General features: G+C 41.0%; 1 protein-coding gene across 2 annotated transcripts; it reads left to right on the forward strand.

Moving 5' to 3' along the window:
* Positions 1-12,847: 12,847 nt before the first annotated feature.
* Positions 12,848-18,318, forward strand: LOC147636619 (putative pentatricopeptide repeat-containing protein At3g15130). 2 transcript variants are annotated; one of them, XM_086800064.1, is made up of 3 exons: positions 12,848-13,124; positions 13,222-13,310; positions 13,427-18,318. In XM_086800064.1, exons 1-3 carry the CDS (start codon positions 12,987-12,989, stop codon positions 15,840-15,842), a joined length of 2,643 nt encoding a protein of 880 aa, XP_086656190.1. In that variant the 5' UTR covers positions 12,848-12,986; the 3' UTR covers positions 15,843-18,318. The 2 variants fall into 2 exon arrangements, with proteins under 2 accessions (XP_086656190.1, XP_086656191.1); XM_086800065.1 differs by having other exon boundaries at positions 12,930-13,124; positions 13,225-13,310.
* The last annotated feature ends 1,389 nt before the right edge of the window (positions 18,319-19,707 follow it).

The following is a 19,707-nucleotide window of genomic DNA, read 5'->3' on the forward strand; positions in this document are numbered from 1 at the left end:
TGCCCAATGAAAGTGGTGGTTGCAAATCAACAAAATGGTCCTACCATCATGCCTCTCAACATGATTGGAGTGGGTGGTCGAACTCAAAGATCAATTCTAAGAAATCATATCCACTTGTGAATGCAACAACGAGAGTCATGGCTCAAAACACACCTGTTTTGTAGAAAAGAAAGTAGAAAACCAGGCTACTTCAGTAGTGGGATCCAAAAAGAAGAGGGGCCATAAAAGAAAGAAATCCATAAAAGGGGGCAAAATGGAGAAAATGGAACGAGTGAACTTGGGAACACCTGACGAACCAATCTACATGAATGATATTGTGATTGATGAGCATCCCGATTCAGTGGACACCCATGCTGGTTCTGAGAAAACTAGAGCCACTCGAACAAACTAAGGAGACCAAAAAGGAAAGGATGTAGGCCCTCAAGAAACTAAACAAAGAGAAATTCAGTTCATACCCTTACCATGTAAAAGAATTGGAACAACTTCATGAGCTCAAGGATATGGTCACATATACTCAAGAGGAGTTAGAACCAAGACCAAAATAAGTAAACATCTCTCACACTGTTCATCCAAACAACCTAAAGCCTATCGTAACCCTCAAACCCTTGGATATACCTAGTGTCATCCTTGAGAAGGTCAGTGAGAACTCACCTATCCTAAGCATAAATTCTCAACTCTTTAGGAGAATGTTTAAGTATGAGAACCCTAAACCCATTCAAGAGGTGGAAATTCCAATATCACCAGCACCCTCATATGGCAGAGGTGATGGGTACTCCCTTGAACATCCCTAAATTGTTGGAGTTTATGGCTTCTAAAAACAAAGACCACAATGACTATGTGCTTGTGTATAGATCTCAAACTCTTTAGAGCATTGAAAGCTCTTTTAAATGGAGAACTCAGCATAGGACTACCACCATTTGTAGAAATCCACAAGACTCAACTCTACTATGGAATTTTCTCGACTCAAGTCATAGAAGAGCCAAGAACCCAAGTAGAGGATGAGTATGCCAAATCAATGGTTGCTATCTTTTCCATTTGACCTTGGGGCTCATACGACTCCTTGGATTCACATTGACACTTAGTCAAAAGGACCCACCCTACAAAGATGCTAAAAAACAAGCTCTTGAGCCTAAAGATGATCTAAAATGGATACATACTATGGCTACAATCGATAGTAGCTAGGGAGCTAGAGGATCTTCATGGGTTACACCTGATGGGAGGAGCTCCTTAAGGTTGTGCCCCTAGGAATGATTTATGCTCTATCTTTTGATGCTGAGGGGATTGGCTATAGTGAAGTTGAGTCCACATAGGATGAATCAAGATCAAGCAACACCAAAAGTAGTGAAGTCTGAAACAGAGACTGAAAGTGAGCTACTTAGTTACCACCACAAGAAAAACAGAGCTAACAACATCAAAAGAAACTGCATGGAGTTGCTCCGAATATGATATGGATTCCCAATCTAAAGAAAGGGATGAATTTCTTCAAAACACCAAGGAGCATCTCCGAGGATGGTGGAGATGTAAACGCTATGCAGTGAATCATCATAGAAGGCTGCAAGAAAGAACAACTACCACCCAATGGTTCTAGTACATGGGTGCAGTAGACTTACATTAAAAGCTTATAGGACGATTGGGGAGAGGAGTTACAAAAGGTCAAGTATTGTAGGCCACCCCCAATTGATATATCTAAGGTGAAAGTCTCTGATGAACCAAAATCGAGATGCTAAGCTAGGAGGAAACAAAATCGTGAACTCGCACAGAAGGAACGAGAGGCTAAGGCTGCAACTGAAGCAGTTGATGAAGGAAAGGAAAATGAGCTTGATTTTCACCCAGCACCTGAGCATTACAAGTCATATACCATAGGGGAATGAAAGTTAGTGTTTGATAATGCCGAACGTAACCCCATAAGTGGGAGTGGAGCAGTCTATAAAACAGTCTATAAACGGGCCTACAGAGGTCAAGGAAGTAGACTTGGCTGAACTAGAAGAAGATCCTAAGGCTGTCTATGTATAGCCAAGGACAAGGAGATCAAGGTAAGAGATTTTGTACTTATTTATGAGGTCCGTAGGCTGAAAAGAAAAAGCTCAAATATATTGGAAAAGGACTATTCAGGGTTTGTGAAGTTACTTCACAAGGTACTATATGTGTTGAGACTCTTAATGGAGTTGAAATTGTTAGTTTCCTTAATGGAGCTGAAATACTATGGACCTCTCACCAAAGAATCCTTACGTGCTTCTCATGAAAAACAAGCTGCCAAGGAAAGGGCCACTCAAAAGAAGACCCAAGCCCAAGAGGAGGCAAGGGAAAGACAAGCAAAACTTCAACAACGTCAAGAAGCAAACCTTAGACCTATTGCACAAGCTTATGTTGAAGAGGTAATAAACAACATGGAGGATCACATCCTAGCTCTCAGAACACCCATTGAGTTGCCTAGCCCCTATGGTAAAGTGTTCTATAATGCTATGCTTGATATGGGTGCTGGTCACAATCTACTCTCCTTTGCTACATAGAATCAGTTGGGTAAACCTCAACTTGAAAAGTCTAACATGAGAATAGAGGGTATAAATGCTAAAAATACCAGAGTACTTGGTTTGCTTAGAACTATCATCTATGGTGATAACAGGCACTTGGTGGTGGTAGCTTTTTGGTCATGCCCACATGAAATTTAAAAGAACATGTCATTCTAGGATGGACCTGGATGATAGCACCTCAATGTAGAATCGACTGGGCTACAAGGAGTGTCTCAATGGCAAAAAATCCTAATCCTACATTTTTACACTCCACGAACATTGCCTCCACATCAAATGTGTTGAACCAGCCAACAAGAATTTGAATGCTGCAATAACAAAGCCTCAACATTGACACGATCCAATGTCGTTCCCTTCCCATCGACATCCACTTCACCACCACTTCCCATCGACATCCACTTCACCACGATAAGGTCCTTCATGTATCTACCTCCATATAGAACCAACTACCAGTAAAGAATCAACAAAGAAAGCCAAAACTTGCCCTTAAATGGGTGCCTAAAACCTCTTCACCAATTGTCAATTGCTAACCCACTATCAAAAAACTGAGGCCCTATTGCAACAAAAATCAATCCAAACCACAAGTTAACTCTCGATGGATTCCAACTTGTCTTCTTCAACCTCAAGGCTACTACGAGGGTAACCCATGGATTTGGTACCGAAGAGGATGTAGATGTTTATAGCCTCATCATTCACAAACACATATGTCGGCCAATCAACAATATCTACCAACCCTTATGCTAGAGTAGGCAAGGAAAAACAAAATGATATACCTTCATTGCCAACATCCCACTGTATTCCGCAAGCTGTTCAAAAGATGGCCTACCCCTTAAGAAAAGAAGACTCTAACAAAGCCTCCAGTTCCCATGAGGTCTCTACAAGTTCTTCAACGCCTACTTAGCCTCCATTTTTAAAAGTACTTCAGAGAGCTCATTACTCAAGGATAGGCCTGCTACCTAGCAAGTTGTCACATCAATGTGTCAACACCTTTTCAAGAACCTGCAAGTCCTATCCGTGCTTACAAAATCATATTACCACCTTTAATTCTCGGTTTCTCAACAATATCAACAATTGGGTGTGCCCTAGACCAAGAGTCCCAAGTGGATAAAAGTTAAAGAGGATGTCTATAAAAAGCTTACATAAGCCTCTGTGAAGTCCAAGGACGACTACACAGTAGGAAGGGGGGTGTTTCCATAAAGCCTAAATATTTAGCCCCCATGTTTTGCTCCTCGATAAATTTCATGTCCATATCAGGGAGCCGGTTGGAAAAGGCTAACCCATGATAATATAGCTTGCAACAACATGTATAGCAATATAGCACCTATACACATACTAAAAATCCGACTAACCATAAAATTTGTAAAAAGATGATGAGAAAGAGCACATGTCAAAATAAGAGAATGAAGTACGACTTTGCTATTTACTACAGGCCATGAGCATGAACTTTTTGTGGATTGATACGAGTGACCCCATCCTATTGGTACGATCAAGGGAGTGACCCTATCCTAGACCCAGATTGGTACGACCAAGGGCAACTAAGTATTCCTCGTTTCCAAACCCACTCATGCTATTTTTATGCACCACTAGGGGAGCGATGTTATGGAGCCACCATGTCTTAGTTGTGATGTCACATGTTGTACATAGTGTCCTACTTATGATGGCACTGTAGAACTTATTTTAGGCACTATGGGACATGACTCTTGCAGTCCATGGTAGAAGAGATACCACAACGAAATGATGATGTGAGTGTACTTTACGCAATGGAAGGACCCTATCAAGTAAGAAATGCACATGAAGAGCTTGTAGAGCAAGGGAGGAGGGCAAGAGCTTATGCAGTTACACCGTCATTATATGAAATAATGTTACCGACTCCTTGTCCCTTCTGGAGTATGGTGAGTCATTTCCTAGACAACTTAGCTAGCAGTAGCTATACTAGCTCACTTACTTATACTAGTATAACTAGCGGTAGCTATACTAGCTCACTTACTTATAGAACCCATGCCATATCACAATGAGGATGCACTCAGACCATTGCCTCATACACGAGAGGAGACATATATATTAGAAGCAAATCATGAGGATAATGAGCTGACATTGAGTCTGACCCAATGTATGAGTTACAACTATCTAATGATGATTTATTGTGCTAATTTTTGAAGATTTTTTTAGGTTCACAAGAAGCACAAGGGAAGTTCTCAACATTACAAGTATAATTTCTAAGACCAACTTCCCAACCATACAACTAACCAGGTGTATTGTAAACCCATCCTCAACTAATGCTATTGTTTTGAATTTCAATCTTTTTTATAATTCTCAATTTAATGTGTCTTTAAGTGCTTATTTGCATTGTTATGTGATTGGTCTATCACTTTTCTAGTTATTACTTGGATAACCATTTAGGATTTGGTCCTAATTCAATCCTTTCTGAGATCAATTTTAAAATATGCTAAAGGAGTATGCCAAGTACTCCACCTTCCTTTGTGTGCCTTCTAGGTATTACTTGGATAACCATTCAGGATTTGGTCCTAATTCAATCCTTTCAGAGGTCGATTTTAAAGTATGCCAAAGGAGTATGCCAAGTACTCCACCTTCCTTGATGTGCCTTCTAGTTATTACTTGGATAACCATTCAAGATTTGGTCCTAATTCAATCCATTGTAAGATCAATTTTTAAAAGTATGCCAAGTAATCCACCTTCCTTGGTGTGCCTTCTAGGTGAATTGTGAAAGTGAACCTAGTTTAAACAAAAAAACAAAAACAAACCAAAACTATAAAAACAACCCAAGAAGATAATCATCACCATGCGCTATCTAGGTAGGACTTTTGGCTCTTAATTAATGATGGAGCCTTGGGATTGTAGCCTTGATCTCCATGGGATGAGACCTTGTGGTGGCTAAAAACCTACCAATAAAGGCCTTTAAAAAAAACCATCGCTGCAGAGGTACTTAGCAGTTCTTAGATACTCTTGTATAGGGTCTCTGGGCCATTGTTTGGGTCTCTACAAGGTGAGCTCTACTTTTACATTTTTAACTTATTATTAAATTTTAATTTTAAAAAATAAAAAATCAAGGTGAAAGCATGTAATAATCACTTAGTAGTTTCATTTATGAGGCTAGATAATAGTTAGAGATAGTTTCACCAAAGTGATAGTGTGTAGACACTAGGGTCATAACCCAAGGAATGCTCTTTGCTCCATCTTAGTATAGATCAAATTTGAACCAACCTTGATATTACCCTTATCTTAATTAGAAAAATTTGACTGACATGATAATATGTACTAACTGCTTGATTAGGTGTTTGCATTGGGCTTCGATTTTAATTATTTTACATAAGAACACCTCACTGGTAGCATGTAGCCTTGTAGACCTTATAGGACCTCCGGCATTTCTAACGTCACCATGTACCCAACATACGACCTTGACACATCTTCATCGACATATTCCGAGGACGGAATTTGCATTAGGAAGGGGTCATGTTAACCCTCATTGGACACCTCTCCAGTGTCGACGACATCCATTAGCAACTGTCACTTCATTGGGCCATTGGCATTCGAAATGCTAATATTGCATATTTTACGTGTGCGATCACCGCTTGTCTATAAAAGGCACACCATACCACTGCAACCGGAATCTTATTCTAGGAATTGATTGTGGAAAAGTAGAGAATTAATTCAATCATAAAAACCATTGCTTGTAAGCTTCAACTAGATCAAAGCAATTGAAAAATTAAACACTTAAACAAAAATACTTAGCTCAAAAAGACCATATCGGGTGCAATCTTCCCCCTCTTGTGCGTGGCCTCTCCCCCACACAAGAGTATTTCTTTATTAGCTTTCTTTTTCACCAAAATTAGGCCATAGCCCCCAAAATACAAGATGTGCTTTTTAGAGAGCACGGCACTCTTCTTTAACAAAAATAGAGTGTCAAATTGGGACTAGGGTAAAGCCATAGGCTTTAATAAATTCCACATAAATAAATGTATCTTTCCTAAAGTTCAAAATGGAAAAATCATTTGATAAGGTTACAAGCTACTATGCTTGCCAAAAATGAAATGTGATGAACCAAGACATTTCTTCCAAAGTAAACTCTTCAATTCCCATAGTCTTCATCACCTGAAAATATAAGCCCAATTAATTATTAAATTAATCCCACAAATATTAAACAGGCACAAATCATCACCAACTCATGACTACCAGGCGTAAGTACCCCAGGAATCACCTTGCCATACAAACCTAACTGAAATAATCATAGGTGGCCTCAAACATACGTCATATACCGCACGTATTAATATTTATAGTGGTGTCACCCACGATATTAACCTAGCCGGCATGACGCAAGAGTAATCTAGGCATCCCCAAATTACTCAAGAGGGGATAAATAATATTTTTCTAGAGGACTTAAAATATATTCTCATGACAGATTAATTATTGATATTGCATGCTTAGATTAAGTGTTTGCACAAGCCTAGGTAGCCATGGATCTATGTTTTAAGTATGGGCGGCAAAGATGTGAATGCTTGGGGCTAAGATAAGAGTTAATTTATATTCTCACCATTCATTCTCTTATGCATAATCAATAGAGTGCTCTTCTTCTCTACTCTCTTCCTTCTTGCCTAATCTCTTTCCTAATTCAACTAGAGCTGTTATATGCCTATTGTGTATGTGAGAGATTGAGTGAGAGGAGGGTTGAGCTATGTTTGGAGTGCAGAGGTGGCAACGGAGTGGAGCTCTTAGGTGCTCCTATGAGTGTAACCTACAAGGATCCCAAGCACAGGTATTCATAAGGTGAGTGACACACCCTGCCCTTACGTTTGTGAGCTAGGTCATGGAACATTAGCTTCTCGGTTGAGCTGTTTTATGCTCCTGAGTGTGGTTGTGCAAAGCCCCATGACAAGTGGTTATTTCTTGCATCTTTTCCATGGTGCAAGAGCCTTGTAGAGAGGAAGTAAGTTGTGATTAATAAAGAGTATATGGGAGCCTCATGAGAAGAGAAGTAGAGGAGAATGAGGATAAGAAGGAGGAGTAGCACAAGGAGATGTATGAGTAGGACAACATGCATGCAATAACTATCATGGGACCTCATGTACTTCTTGAAGAATTAATCAAACTTACATACACATCAAGGAAAAAAACATAGATTTGAATCAAATTGATAAGATTAAAGCATAGCATAGAATATGAGATAGAGTAAACATCACCATCAACACACTATTGGGTGCAATCTCCCCCCTCATGCATATAGCTCCCGCTTTCACGATATGAGTATTTTGAGAATTGTATTTAAAATATAGCCTAAAGGAGCTAATAATAGTTGTGCATACAAAATAGGGCTTGATTTTTCACTTTTACAAAAATAACTCAAACACTAGAGCTTATTCACACATTAAGTGTAAAATAATCAAAACTCTTCTAACATATGTGCTAGTAATATAGCAACGCCATGCACAAGCATGCATAAATAATATATACAACCATTTGTCACATGTCCAACAAAGTAATATATATATAATAATAATAATCCAAGATGATATAGACAAGATCTTCCATGTACAACACGCACTGCTCATCACCTATCTCACAAACGTAACACATTAGTTGTTCCATTTAATAGCCATCACAACAGTTAATCCTAATATGAAACGTTGATAGGCACAAACACAACATACATTCAACACTTGTTACACTTTGATGAGAGTATCATTATACATGTCATCTAGCGGCATGTTTTACCACTTGTTACACTTCAATGAGCATATCACTATACACATCATCTAGCATGGCATATCATTTGCATAAACCACTTGTTATGCTTTGACCATGTGTAGTTGTCTAACGTAGTCCACTTGTTTCACTTCGACCACACATAGTCGTCACAAGAAAGGCACTACTTGTTACACTTCAACAACATACACTCGTTAAGCATGGTCTCAAGCTGTATCAATAACACTAGGTAACTAGTATTTAATGCGAGGTCACCCATGATACTAGTTCACTAGCATGGCACACTAGTGTCTAGGCATCCTCGTTTAGCTTAAGGGTGGACATTATGTGACATCCCTCCTGCCTGGATGACCTTAGTTGCGTGTTTGTTTATTTGTGAGTAAAGGAGATCAATATCTTATGATATACAAATTCTAGTATCTTCTCTAATTATGACAGATAGACATTCTATTAAGGAATTCTATGTGTAATAAATTCTAGTGTTTCATATCACTAGAAATTATCCCCACATAAATCTAGAGATAGATATGCATCGGAATCTTTCACACAGGATTAATCTTTGTGTCTCATACCACAAGACTAATATGTAATGAAAATTTCATAAAGTATAGTTCAAAATGGAATGGCCAGTTTCTCTAAGAAGTTCTACTTTTTATGCATAAAAACTCTCCTTTAAGTTTACAAAAAGTCTTAAATAAAATTTATTATAAAAAATAATCAAATGAAATGAGTATATTACCTTAGGAGTCAGAATACTCATCGTAGTAGGGCTATTCTTCTTCGTCATCATTGATCATATTTATCCCAAGTGAAATATTCTTTGACTTTCGTGGACAATTCGATGCAATATGTCCAATCTCGTAGCACCTAAAACACTTCTTTGAATCATCTTTATTAGCATGTTAAGAATCATCAACCTTGGTATCAATACCTCTGTTATTACCATTGATAGGTTTATCAAATGATTTTGGAAAGGTTTTAGGCTTCAAGAACTTTGATGTTAAGGTTTGAGGTGTTATTGCTTCCTTGGGAAAGCTATTTTCTTTTCACAATTCAAGGCTAAGGAAATAGCTGAGCTAAGAGAGTGCGATTGAAACATGTTCACTTCTGATCAAATTGTGGGTTTCAAACCGGCTATAAACTTCTTTCTTTGATCCTTGGTGCGAACTTTCTCAATTACCTATATTTGTAACAAAGTTTCTTTGATCCTTGGTGTAAACCTTTTCAATTACCTGTATTAACAAAGTTTACCAAAATCTATCCACATAAGCGAATATATTCTCTTTCTCAAGCTATCTGAAGATAGACCATCATTGACTTGGCCTAGCTTTATGTTGTGAGTGCAAGAAATTTTTCTTAATGAGCTTCTAAGTCTCTTCCAAGATTTTGGTTTGTGCTTGTTGGTTCTAGTCACGTTCCACCATAATGTTGCATTGACCACCAAATGATTGGTAGCACACTTGATTTTGTCCTTCTCAGATAATTTCTCCCTTGAAAAGTAATTATCAAGTTGACTAAGCCAAGAAAGTTTTATGCAAGCATCCTTCTTGCCCCATCAAAATTTTGAAAGGTAAAAGTTTACAACTAATTTTCCTTTCCTTCCTAGATTCCTAAGCTCTAAGAGTAGCTTACATAGTTCTCTAAATTTGGTCACCATTAGATTCTAAAGATGCATCACTAGCATGTCTATGCCTCTTCTTGTAGGATAACCTATCCTCTAGATCCATTCTCACTCCTTCTCAACTAGAATCTAGTTTTGGAGTGACTACATTTGCTCTTGAATGGTTGAGGATAGAGGGTTCATGATGAAAGAGAGACGTGGAAAGATAAATGGTGCAAATGTTAAATGTAAAAATGAAAATTGCTCTAAAATAATGATAATACTAGATGATATAGACAAGATCCTCCATGTGCAACACACACACTGCTCATCACCTATCTCACAAGCGTAAACACATTAGTTATTTCAATTAATTACTATCACAACAATTAATTCTAATATGAAGCGTTGATATATACAAACACAACATACACTCACCACTTGTTACACTTCAATGAGAGTATCATTATACACATCATCTAGCATGGCTTGTCTTACCACTTGTTATACACATCAATGAGCATATCACTATACAGATCATCTAGCATGTCATATCATTTGCATAAATCACTTGTTACGCTTTGACCATGTCATAGTCCACTTGTTTCACTTCGAGTACACACAATCGTCAAAAAGCAGGGTAACACTTCAACAACATATACCCATCAAAAGCATGGTCTCAAGCTATACCAATAACACTAGGTAACTAGTATTTAACGCGGGGTCACCCACGATACCAATTCACTAGCATGGCACACTAGTGTCCGAGTGTCCCCATTTAGCCAAAGGGTGGACACTATGTAACAAGGAGGAGGAGGAGGAGGAGCTGCAAAGTCTGTGATTAGATGGGAGCAGCATAAGAAGAGAAGTAGAGAAGAATGAGGAGGAGGAGGAGGAGGAGGAGGAGGAGGAGTAGCATGAGAAGAGAAATAGAGGAGAAAGAGGATGAGGAGGAGTAGTAGCACAAGGAGATGCACGAGTAGGACAACATGCATGCAATAATGTGCATACAATGATAGCAATAGCGGAGAAGGAGGACGAGCTACAACGTTTGTGATTTTATATGTGATGGTGTATATGAGTTTGGTGTATTCATGGTGATGAGCTTGTTGTGCCCATGATTTGTTTGGTATGTGCATGATGTGTATACATGCCCATAATGTGTTTGGAATTTCCATGATGTAAGTGTTATGTACGTTTTTTCTTGTGTATGGTATGTCCATGATATGATGAAGTGTTATGTATGTTTGTCTTATGTATGGTATGTCCATGATATGTTTGGTATGTCTTGATTGGAATGCATATGATGTGCATGGTATGTCAATTATGTGCTTAGTATGTTTGGAATGCTTATAATGTGTATAATATGTCAATTATGTGCTTAGTATGTTTGGAATGCTTATAATGTGTATAATATGTCAATTATGTGATTGGTATGTTTGCCATATGTATGGTATGTTGATTATGTACTTGGTATGTTTGTCATACGTATGGTATGTCGATTGTGTGCTTGGAATGTTTATCATGTGTATGGTACGTTGATTATGTGCTTGGTATGTTTGTCATGTATATGATATATCTATATGTGAATGGTATGTCCACCAATTGTGCCACATGGCATGCTGACTTGGAAACTCTAGTGTCACATTAACAATCCTATATGTGAATGGCATGTCAATTATGTGCTTGGTATGTTTGTCATGCATATGATATGTTTATATGTGAACAATATGTCCATCAATTGTGCCACATGGCATGCTGACTTGGAAACTATAGTGTCACATCAACAATCCTATAGAATAAAAGCTTACGTCAGATGCTTCCAAATAAAATGCTACTAAAATAAAAACAAAAGCTATATATTTAAAATATGCAAGAGCCAACAACAAGCTTGTATATCTTGGTGCTAGTGTGCATGAACTTCAATGCATTGTAAGAAGGACAGATCCCTTAAACCTTTATGTGGGTGCTAGTGTGCATGAACTTCAATGCATTATAAGGACAGATCTCTTAAACCTTTATGTGGGTACCTTGGTATACCCTTAAACCAGTGTGTGGGTACTTGTTATACCCTTAAAAATCAATGGCCCTGCCCATAAAACTAACTTATACTCTTATAGTATCAATCGTACCATACTACTAATTAGTTATTATGATGAATAGCTATGACTTTGGACTTGAGTTGCTCTTGCAAGTCATCCTCAACCAATGTCTTCATGTTGTTAACCATCTCTAGGAAGTCTTCCTTCGTATTGTATTTTCCCTTCACAACACTTTCTTCTATATGGGAGGTATCAATTACCTAGCTCACTTTATTTTCCAGGGTCGCGAGTTGATCTTTCAGTTCATGAAGCTGCCCCCTTTGGTGCAACGTTCTCTTCTCGAAGTATGTTAATTTGTTCAAGGAAGTAAATGGACCACTCATTTTGTCGAGTGGTTGGGGGTCTTCTTGGCCATGACGAAGCATCCACAAAGGAGAGCTTTGATATGCTTGCATAAATGGCGTGTTTGGCTATATCAGTTCCCTTCTTTGCTAGAAGGACTAACCCCCCATAGGCTAGGCGGGAGGGGATGAGAGAAGCAAAGAAAGAGAGATCGAACCACCTTGTTTAGTTGGACGAGGAGGAGGAAAAGGTAGGAAGCAAAGAAAGAGAGATCGAACCACCTCGTTTAGTTGGAGGAGGAGAAGGAAAAGGTAGGTCTATAGCGCGTTTGGCTACTATGAGCTCCCTTCTTTGGTAGACTATAGGCTAGGTGGAGGTGACACCCCCAATTGGGAGAAGCGAAGAGAGAAAGATTGAAAGTGGGAAGGTGCCACAGTGTTAGGCTTGAGGAGGAGTAAAGAGAGAGAGAATAGCTATATGACACATATTTCAAGAGAGATCTATGGTTGGAAAGAGGCATCGTAATTGCACGGCAATCGTTGAAATGCATCAAAAGGTTTCAACAAGGCCAAAAAATTATTGAGATTGAAAAATGCTTGTTTACATCATTTTTTTTTGTTTTGGTAATGAGATTTTTATTTGTACCAAGCAGTGTCCTTACGGGAAGGTCTCCTGATCGAGTCTTACTTCCAACTCTCACCCATCAAATATTACATCGCAAAAAGAAACCGTCTCTCTCTACGCATCATCATTGTCATGCCTGCAGGTGCAACGATGTTAGCAGCTGCGCCCCCTCCCGTTCTCTTGAGAGAAAATGAGATCTGCAGTACAACATCAGAATCAGGGGAAAACCCTGCTGCACACCCTTCCTGCAAGGCCGCCATAGTACAGAAGGTAGTTTTTTTCTCCTTTAGAAAAAAGGGAAAAATCCCTCTTTTCGTGCTTCATGTCCTATGTTTTATCATTCATATATTTGACTTTGCATCTGCAGCAGCACCTGAAGCTGCAAGATGATCTGCGCAGTGCATACATGAAAGATGCCCCCGTGAACACACGACACCTTAGCAAAAATCAATTCAGGTTCTGAGTTCAGCATTATGAGCTTATTGTTATGGTAGCATTTTAATGTCTCAAAATAAGTAGTATCACCTCAACATTAGTCCTATCTGAGCCTGTAGGAATTTGCAACTGTGCAGGCAAGCTGGGAGCTATGAATTTATTGAAAACTTGGCAAAAGGTGCGAGTCAGACAGCGGATCAGCCACAGTCCCCTCTTTCTCCAGCCATTTTGAACCGTCTTTTCCAAAGTTGTATTGACACGAAAAATCTCACAGCAGGCAGAGAAGTACATGGCCTGATTGAAAGGCTGGGTTATGTGTCCGACGCCTTCATTGGGAGCAGTGTCATTCGGATGTTTGCATCCAGTGGGAGTTTGCGTGAGGCAAACGAAGCATTCAGCAAACTAGTCAATCCAAATGTGTTCTCATGGAGTGCCGTCATCTCTGCCAATGCCAAGAATGGCCAAGATGAAGAGGCTGTCCGGTTGTATCACCAGATGCAAAAAGCATGTATAGATCCAGATGGGCATGTTTTTGTTGCAGTCCTACAGGCATGTGCAAACACTGCCGCCTTGGCACAAGGCAAGCTGATACATGCCCACATTGTGGACACAGGTTTTACGGCAGATGTGAAGGTTGGCAACACCCTCATTGCCATGTACAGCAAATGTGGATGCCTCAACGATGCACTTCTGGTGTTTAACAACATGCCGTTGCGGGATGTGGTGACATGGAGTGCAATGATTGAAGGGTGTGCGGAGCTTGGGCACAGTCGGGAAGCTTTCTGCCTTTTTGAGAACATGCTGAAAGAAGGCCTTGATCCGAACTCTGTGACATTTCTCAACATATTGAAAGCATGTAACAGCTCTATAGCTGTAGAACATGGCATGCTGATACATGCTGAGATTGTCGAACGAGGTTTTGAATCGGATGTGTTCATTGGCAGTGCCCTAATTGTTATGTATGTTAACTGTGGGAACCTTGAGGATGCATTTAGGGTTTTCAACCGACTTCCAAATCGCAACACTGTGACATGGAATGCTATGATCCTGGGAGGTGCACAAAGTGGGCATGGGGAGGCTGTGCTGCAACTGTTCGAGAGCATGCAATTGGATGGTTTAGAGCCAACCAGGGTCACATTTATCTGCCTCATGAAAGCTTGCTCCAGTCAAGCCGCTTTCGAACATGGCAAGCTGATCCACTGTCACGTAGTCGAAAGTGGGCTCGAGGCAGAACTTACTGTTGGCAATGCTCTCATAGACATGTATGGCAAATGTGAGAGGTTATTGGAAGCTCAGAGTGTGTTTGACAAGTTGCCAGATCGTGATGTTGTAACTTGGAGTGCAATGATGAACGCATATGCTCAGCAGGGTCATTGTCAAGAACCTTTGCAGCTTTTTTATGACATGCTACATGCAGGAGTGGAACCAAACCAAGGCACCTTTGTTAGCATCTTAAAGGTTTGTTCTAGCATAGCAGCTTTAGATCAGGGCAAGCTTATTCATGCTAGCATCATTGAAAGCGGGTTGGACTTGGATGCTTTTATTGGGAATACTCTTATTGCAATGTATGCCAAATGTGGGAGTCTCATGGATGCTCAGAGGGTGTTTGACAAACTTCCAAAGCCAGATGTCGTTTCATGGAATGCCATGATTGCAGGATATGCCTTGCATAGCAATTATGAGACGGCTTTTAAGCACTTCCTGACCATGCAACAAGAAGGGTGTAGACCGGACAGTGTTACATTTGTATGCCTTCTGTCTGCATGCAGCCATGTGAACCTGGTTGATGAAGGCTGGCATCATTATAACGTAATGACAGAAGAGTATGGCATATCTCCAACAGTGGAACATCTTGTGTGCATGGCTGACCTTTTGGGTCGAGCGGGGCGTTTACAGGAGGCAGAATCCTTGCTTGAAAACATGCCATTCCAATCCAACATTGTGGGCTGGAAATCTTTGCTTTTCAATTGTAGGAAAAAAGGTGATGTGGGGTTGGGTGAGCGTTGCTTTCGTCATGTCACTGCATTGGATTCCAAAGACCCAGCAAGTTATGTACTTATGTCTAATATTTATGTAAATGCTGGCATGTGGGAGAACGCAGACAGAGTAGAAGAGTTGAAAAAACAGGCAAGGGTTTGGAAGAAACCGGGGAAGGCTTTCATTGAGATTGGCAACAAGGTGCATGATTTTGTTGTTGGAGATAAAAGCCATCCACAAAGCGATGATATTTATGCAAAGTTAAAGTCATTGAGCGCTCAGATGGAGAAGGACGAGTGTGTACTGCAACAGGAATTAGATCCACTGACTTTGTTATCAAATGAAGGCTATGAAGATGCACTATGTGGGCACTGCGAAAGACTGGCCATAGCTTTGGGACTTCTATGTACGCCTATGGGCACAACCATCCGGGTATCAAAGAACCTTAGAATGTGTGCTGATTGCCATAATGCTGCCAAATTCATATCCAAGGTTGAGAAAAGGGAGGTTATAATTGCAGATGCATATTGCATACATCAGTTTAAGGAGGGGTCATGCTCGTGTAAAGACGTTTAGATTCTCATATGACAACCAAATCATGAGCTGACTTTTGCACCATGAACAGTGCAGCATAAGAAATCACCTCAAGCTTACCTGAGAATCCATGGGGTTAGCTACACTGTCATCAATAGCTTGAAGACTTTATAACACTGTGTTGCATGCAGATGGGGAACTCTCAAGGGATGGCTGAGACAATGGTAAAAATGTGGTCCCGGCTGCCGCACAATCACACGATATGCTTGCCCTGCTGATTTGTTGTAATGTGAAAGAAGAAACTCTTTTAAGATTGGGCAGGGGCAGAATCCTAAGCACTCCAAGGGATATAAAACTGCGTGTCAAAATGCCAAACTGTGTCAGATCAAGGGTTGCCAAGGTCTCTCTTCCTTGGTGCTAGGACTTTGCAAGTGGGTTGGTTTGAATTTGAATCAGGTTATCAGGAGGCTGGCTGCAACGTAGGAGGATGAAGAGTCTGATTGGCCAATCTTAAAGCTCCATCTGACTCCAATCTGGGAGGATTAAGAGTCCGATCGGCCAATTTTAAATTTCCATCTGGCTGCAACCTGGGAGGAAGAAGTGTCTGCTAGGCCAATCTAAAAGCTCCATCTAACCCCAATCTTCCTGTGTCCATACAATATGGGCATCTAGGAATGTTTCCAGGTTTTCCGTTGGTCGACTCCAGTTGATCCTCACTCCCACCTATATGGATAGCGATTTCCTCTTCCCTTTCCCCTTCCCCTACCCACATCCTCCCCTCCCCTCCCCTCCCTTATCTTCCCCAACAGGCCACAAGAGTTCCTCAGCCTTTGGGATGACCTTCCCATTTTGGTCTTCTTAATAGGTCATGAGGGTTACCGGATACTTTCCCACTATGCCACTGCAACAAGGATCTCAGGGCCTCGGTACATGGTATTATGCATCGTCACTTATGCCTCATGTTATTGGATATGCTGTTACCATACCTGCTAGGGTGCAGTGGATTATGGTTATGCATGAGGGTCAGAAATTGGGCATCAATATTTATGCACCTAATGTGAGGATGTCCTTTTGGAACACCATCACAAACCTCCTCCCCTAGACAGATCAGGGAATAGGGGGAGGGGATTTTAACATGGTTGAGCAGTCCTCTGACAAAAAGGGTGGTCGTGAGGGTAGAACACACCCCTTGGAGAGAGCCTCATGGAAAAGATTCACGCTCTCCTTCTATGGCAGGGACTGGTGGACAGAGGACGACTAGGAGGCTTAACTCTTTATCTTACTCTTGGCATAACTGCAGAAGCGGGGATGTATGTATCTTGGTATGATTGGATAGGTTTAATGTAGGTGATTGGATAGGTTTAATGTAGGTGATTGGGGCCTGGATAGGGGAGGCACCATTGCTATCATGCCTGGCACCACCAAGTCAGATCATTGGCCGGTTGTTTTGTGTTTTAGGGAGATGGGGAATCAGATGGCATCCCCTCGTGTCTGTATAATTGATTTTGTTTATTTGGATGCAGAGATTTCACATGAGGTTAGAGGGATTTGGAGATCGTGTGATGATTCTGACCCTCGACTGAGTTGCTTTGGCCCTGCGGAGGACCAACCAATATTATCTAACTGTTGCTTTGGACAAGAACATGAAGCCCTGGACAAGGACAGAGCTATCAAGTGCAGGATTGCTGTGTGTCAGAGGTAACATGAGAAGCATCCGAGAAGCATCTAGTCTCCTTGGATCCCAGACCTATTGTCTACAGAGGGCCATGGATAGGTGGGCAGAGTTTTCGTTTTATGCTAACACACAGATGGGTGACAGATGCAACAAACACTTCTTAGCACATGGGCCTACCCATAGTAGGAGTATTGCAGAGATTTTTTATCGAGTTTTGCTTTCTGCAGAGGTTCCCTCTCCGCATAGAGATGTTGCGCACCAGAAAGTTTGGGCCTTTCTTGAAAGATGAGCCGAGATATGCATTGTCTACAGAGGGCCATGGATAGGCGGGCAGAGTTTTCGTTGTATGCTAACGCACAGATGGGTGACAGATGCAACAAACACTTCTTAGCACATGGGCCTACCCATAGTAGGAGTATCGCAAAGTTTTTTTATGGAGTTTTGCTTTCTGCAGAGGTTCCCTCTCGGCATAGAGATGTTGCACAACTGAAAGTTTGGGCCTTTCTTGAAAGATGAGCCGAGATATGCATTGCAGGCTCTTCCAACAAAAGGAGAATGCCTAGGGGACGTGGTCCCTCCCCATCCTTTTTTATATCATTTTGTGACCATATTGGGGATGAGATCGCTGTTTCTTTACAGGCAATGTGGCGTACATGTACGATGTGCCCCTTTCTCACAGATGGTCTATCCACCTTATCCCAAAAGATGGGGATAAGACCAACATCAAATAGTGGAGGTTCATCACTTGGATCTACATATAAAATCTTAGCTAAAGCATTGAGTATGAGGTTAGAGCCTGTTCTTCAAAGGTTTATTTATGTGACACAACATAGGTTTCTCCAAGTAAGGAGTATATTTGCTATCCTCTCATTTTGGAAAGTTGTAGAGTGGGCTAAATCTAGCCAACAACCCTTGCCATCCTCCTGCTGGCTTTGAAAAAACATATGGCAGAGTGGATGATTGGGACTTCTTGGAAGATACGATGGCACATATGGGGTTTTCCTAGGACTGGATCAAAGGGGTCTCATGCTTGGATAGGAAGGGCCATGGCATAGTTTTAGCATTCAGGAGACATGGTGAGCGTTTTCAGATTTCTCGCTTGGTGCGGTAGGGATGCCTCGTAGCTCCCTTAATATACCTCATAGTGGCGGAGGCTATGAGCAAGTTCATTCGGCCTACCCAAGAGTCTCGGGCTTCAATTTGCCTCTACATACAAAAGGAAGAGTTATTGGACTCGGAGCTAGTAGATGATACCGCGATGTTTTTAGAGGCCTCACATGCATGTCTTTGTGCCTTCCGGACAGCCTTGGAGGTGTTTTGTTTGGCAATAGGAGCCACCATTAATTGGCACAAGTCTGTGGGATTGGTGATTCTCTGCAGGTAGATTGGGGCTTGGATGTGGGGTTCCCTTGGATTGAGAGGATGCACTGTTAGATACCTTGGCTTCCCCGAGCACAACAGTTTATGCCTGTGCTCATGAGTATTAAAAGCAAACTTCAGAATTGGAGTATGAGTATTAAAAGCAAACTTCCGGACAGCCTTGGAGGTGTTTTGTTTGGCAATAGGAGCCACCATTAATTGGCACAAGTCTGTGGGATTAGTGATTCTCCGCAGGTAGATTGGGCTTTGGATGTGGGGTTCACTTGGATTGAGAGGATGCATTGTCAGATACCTTGGCTTCCCCGAGCACAACAGTTTATGCATGTGCTCATGAGTATTAAAAGCAAACTTCAGAATTGGAGTATGAGTATTAAAAGCAAACTTTAGCATTGGAGAAGTAAGAAGCTTGATTTGGCATCTAGAGCCTGGTTAACCAAGTGCTGTTGGTGAGTGCTTGGTTTCTCACTTCTTGTTGGTTTCTTCATACGAGATGCATTGGTTGGTTATGTCGTCTCATTCGGAATTTTCTCACACTAGGGCTAGAGTTGCTTGGAAACCATTATCCTACCCAAGCAAGTGGGGGGATTGAATATCATAGACCCAGAGATGCAATGTAAGGCGTTGCTTTGTAAGATAATTGTTCGAGGATTTTTTGGGACACTGAGCCATGAAACGAATTTCTCATGCAGTAGGTTACGACGTGTTCTCCGGTCAGGAGAGGTGAGTGGATATACAACCCACGTTCTATAATCTTGGAGGTAGAGGATTGGCCCCCATCCTCCCCCTTGGTTAGATGCCTTCTCCGAGTTTGGGATTGCATGATGAGGTTCTTGGTTCACATATCTGTGCAGT

Source organism: Cibotium barometz, chromosome 7 (assembly GCF_041138505.1).
Source record: "Cibotium barometz isolate CiBa-2024 chromosome 7, ASM4113850v1, whole genome shotgun sequence".
Lineage (NCBI taxonomy): Eukaryota > Viridiplantae > Streptophyta > Polypodiopsida > Cyatheales > Cibotiaceae > Cibotium > Cibotium barometz.

Excerpts from the sequence above, each read along its gene's own strand:
- LOC147636619 (XM_086800064.1), top strand. The coding sequence starts at position 12,987 with ATGCCTGCAGGTGCAACGATGTTAGCAGCTGCGCCCCCTCCCGTTCTC. Across the intron at positions 13,125-13,221 it reads AGGCCGCCATAGTACAGAAG|CAGCACCTGAAGCTGCAAGA; the intron begins GTAGTTTTTTTC and ends TTGCATCTGCAG. Across the intron at positions 13,311-13,426 it reads CTTAGCAAAAATCAATTCAG|GCAAGCTGGGAGCTATGAAT; the intron begins GTTCTGAGTTCA and ends GCAACTGTGCAG.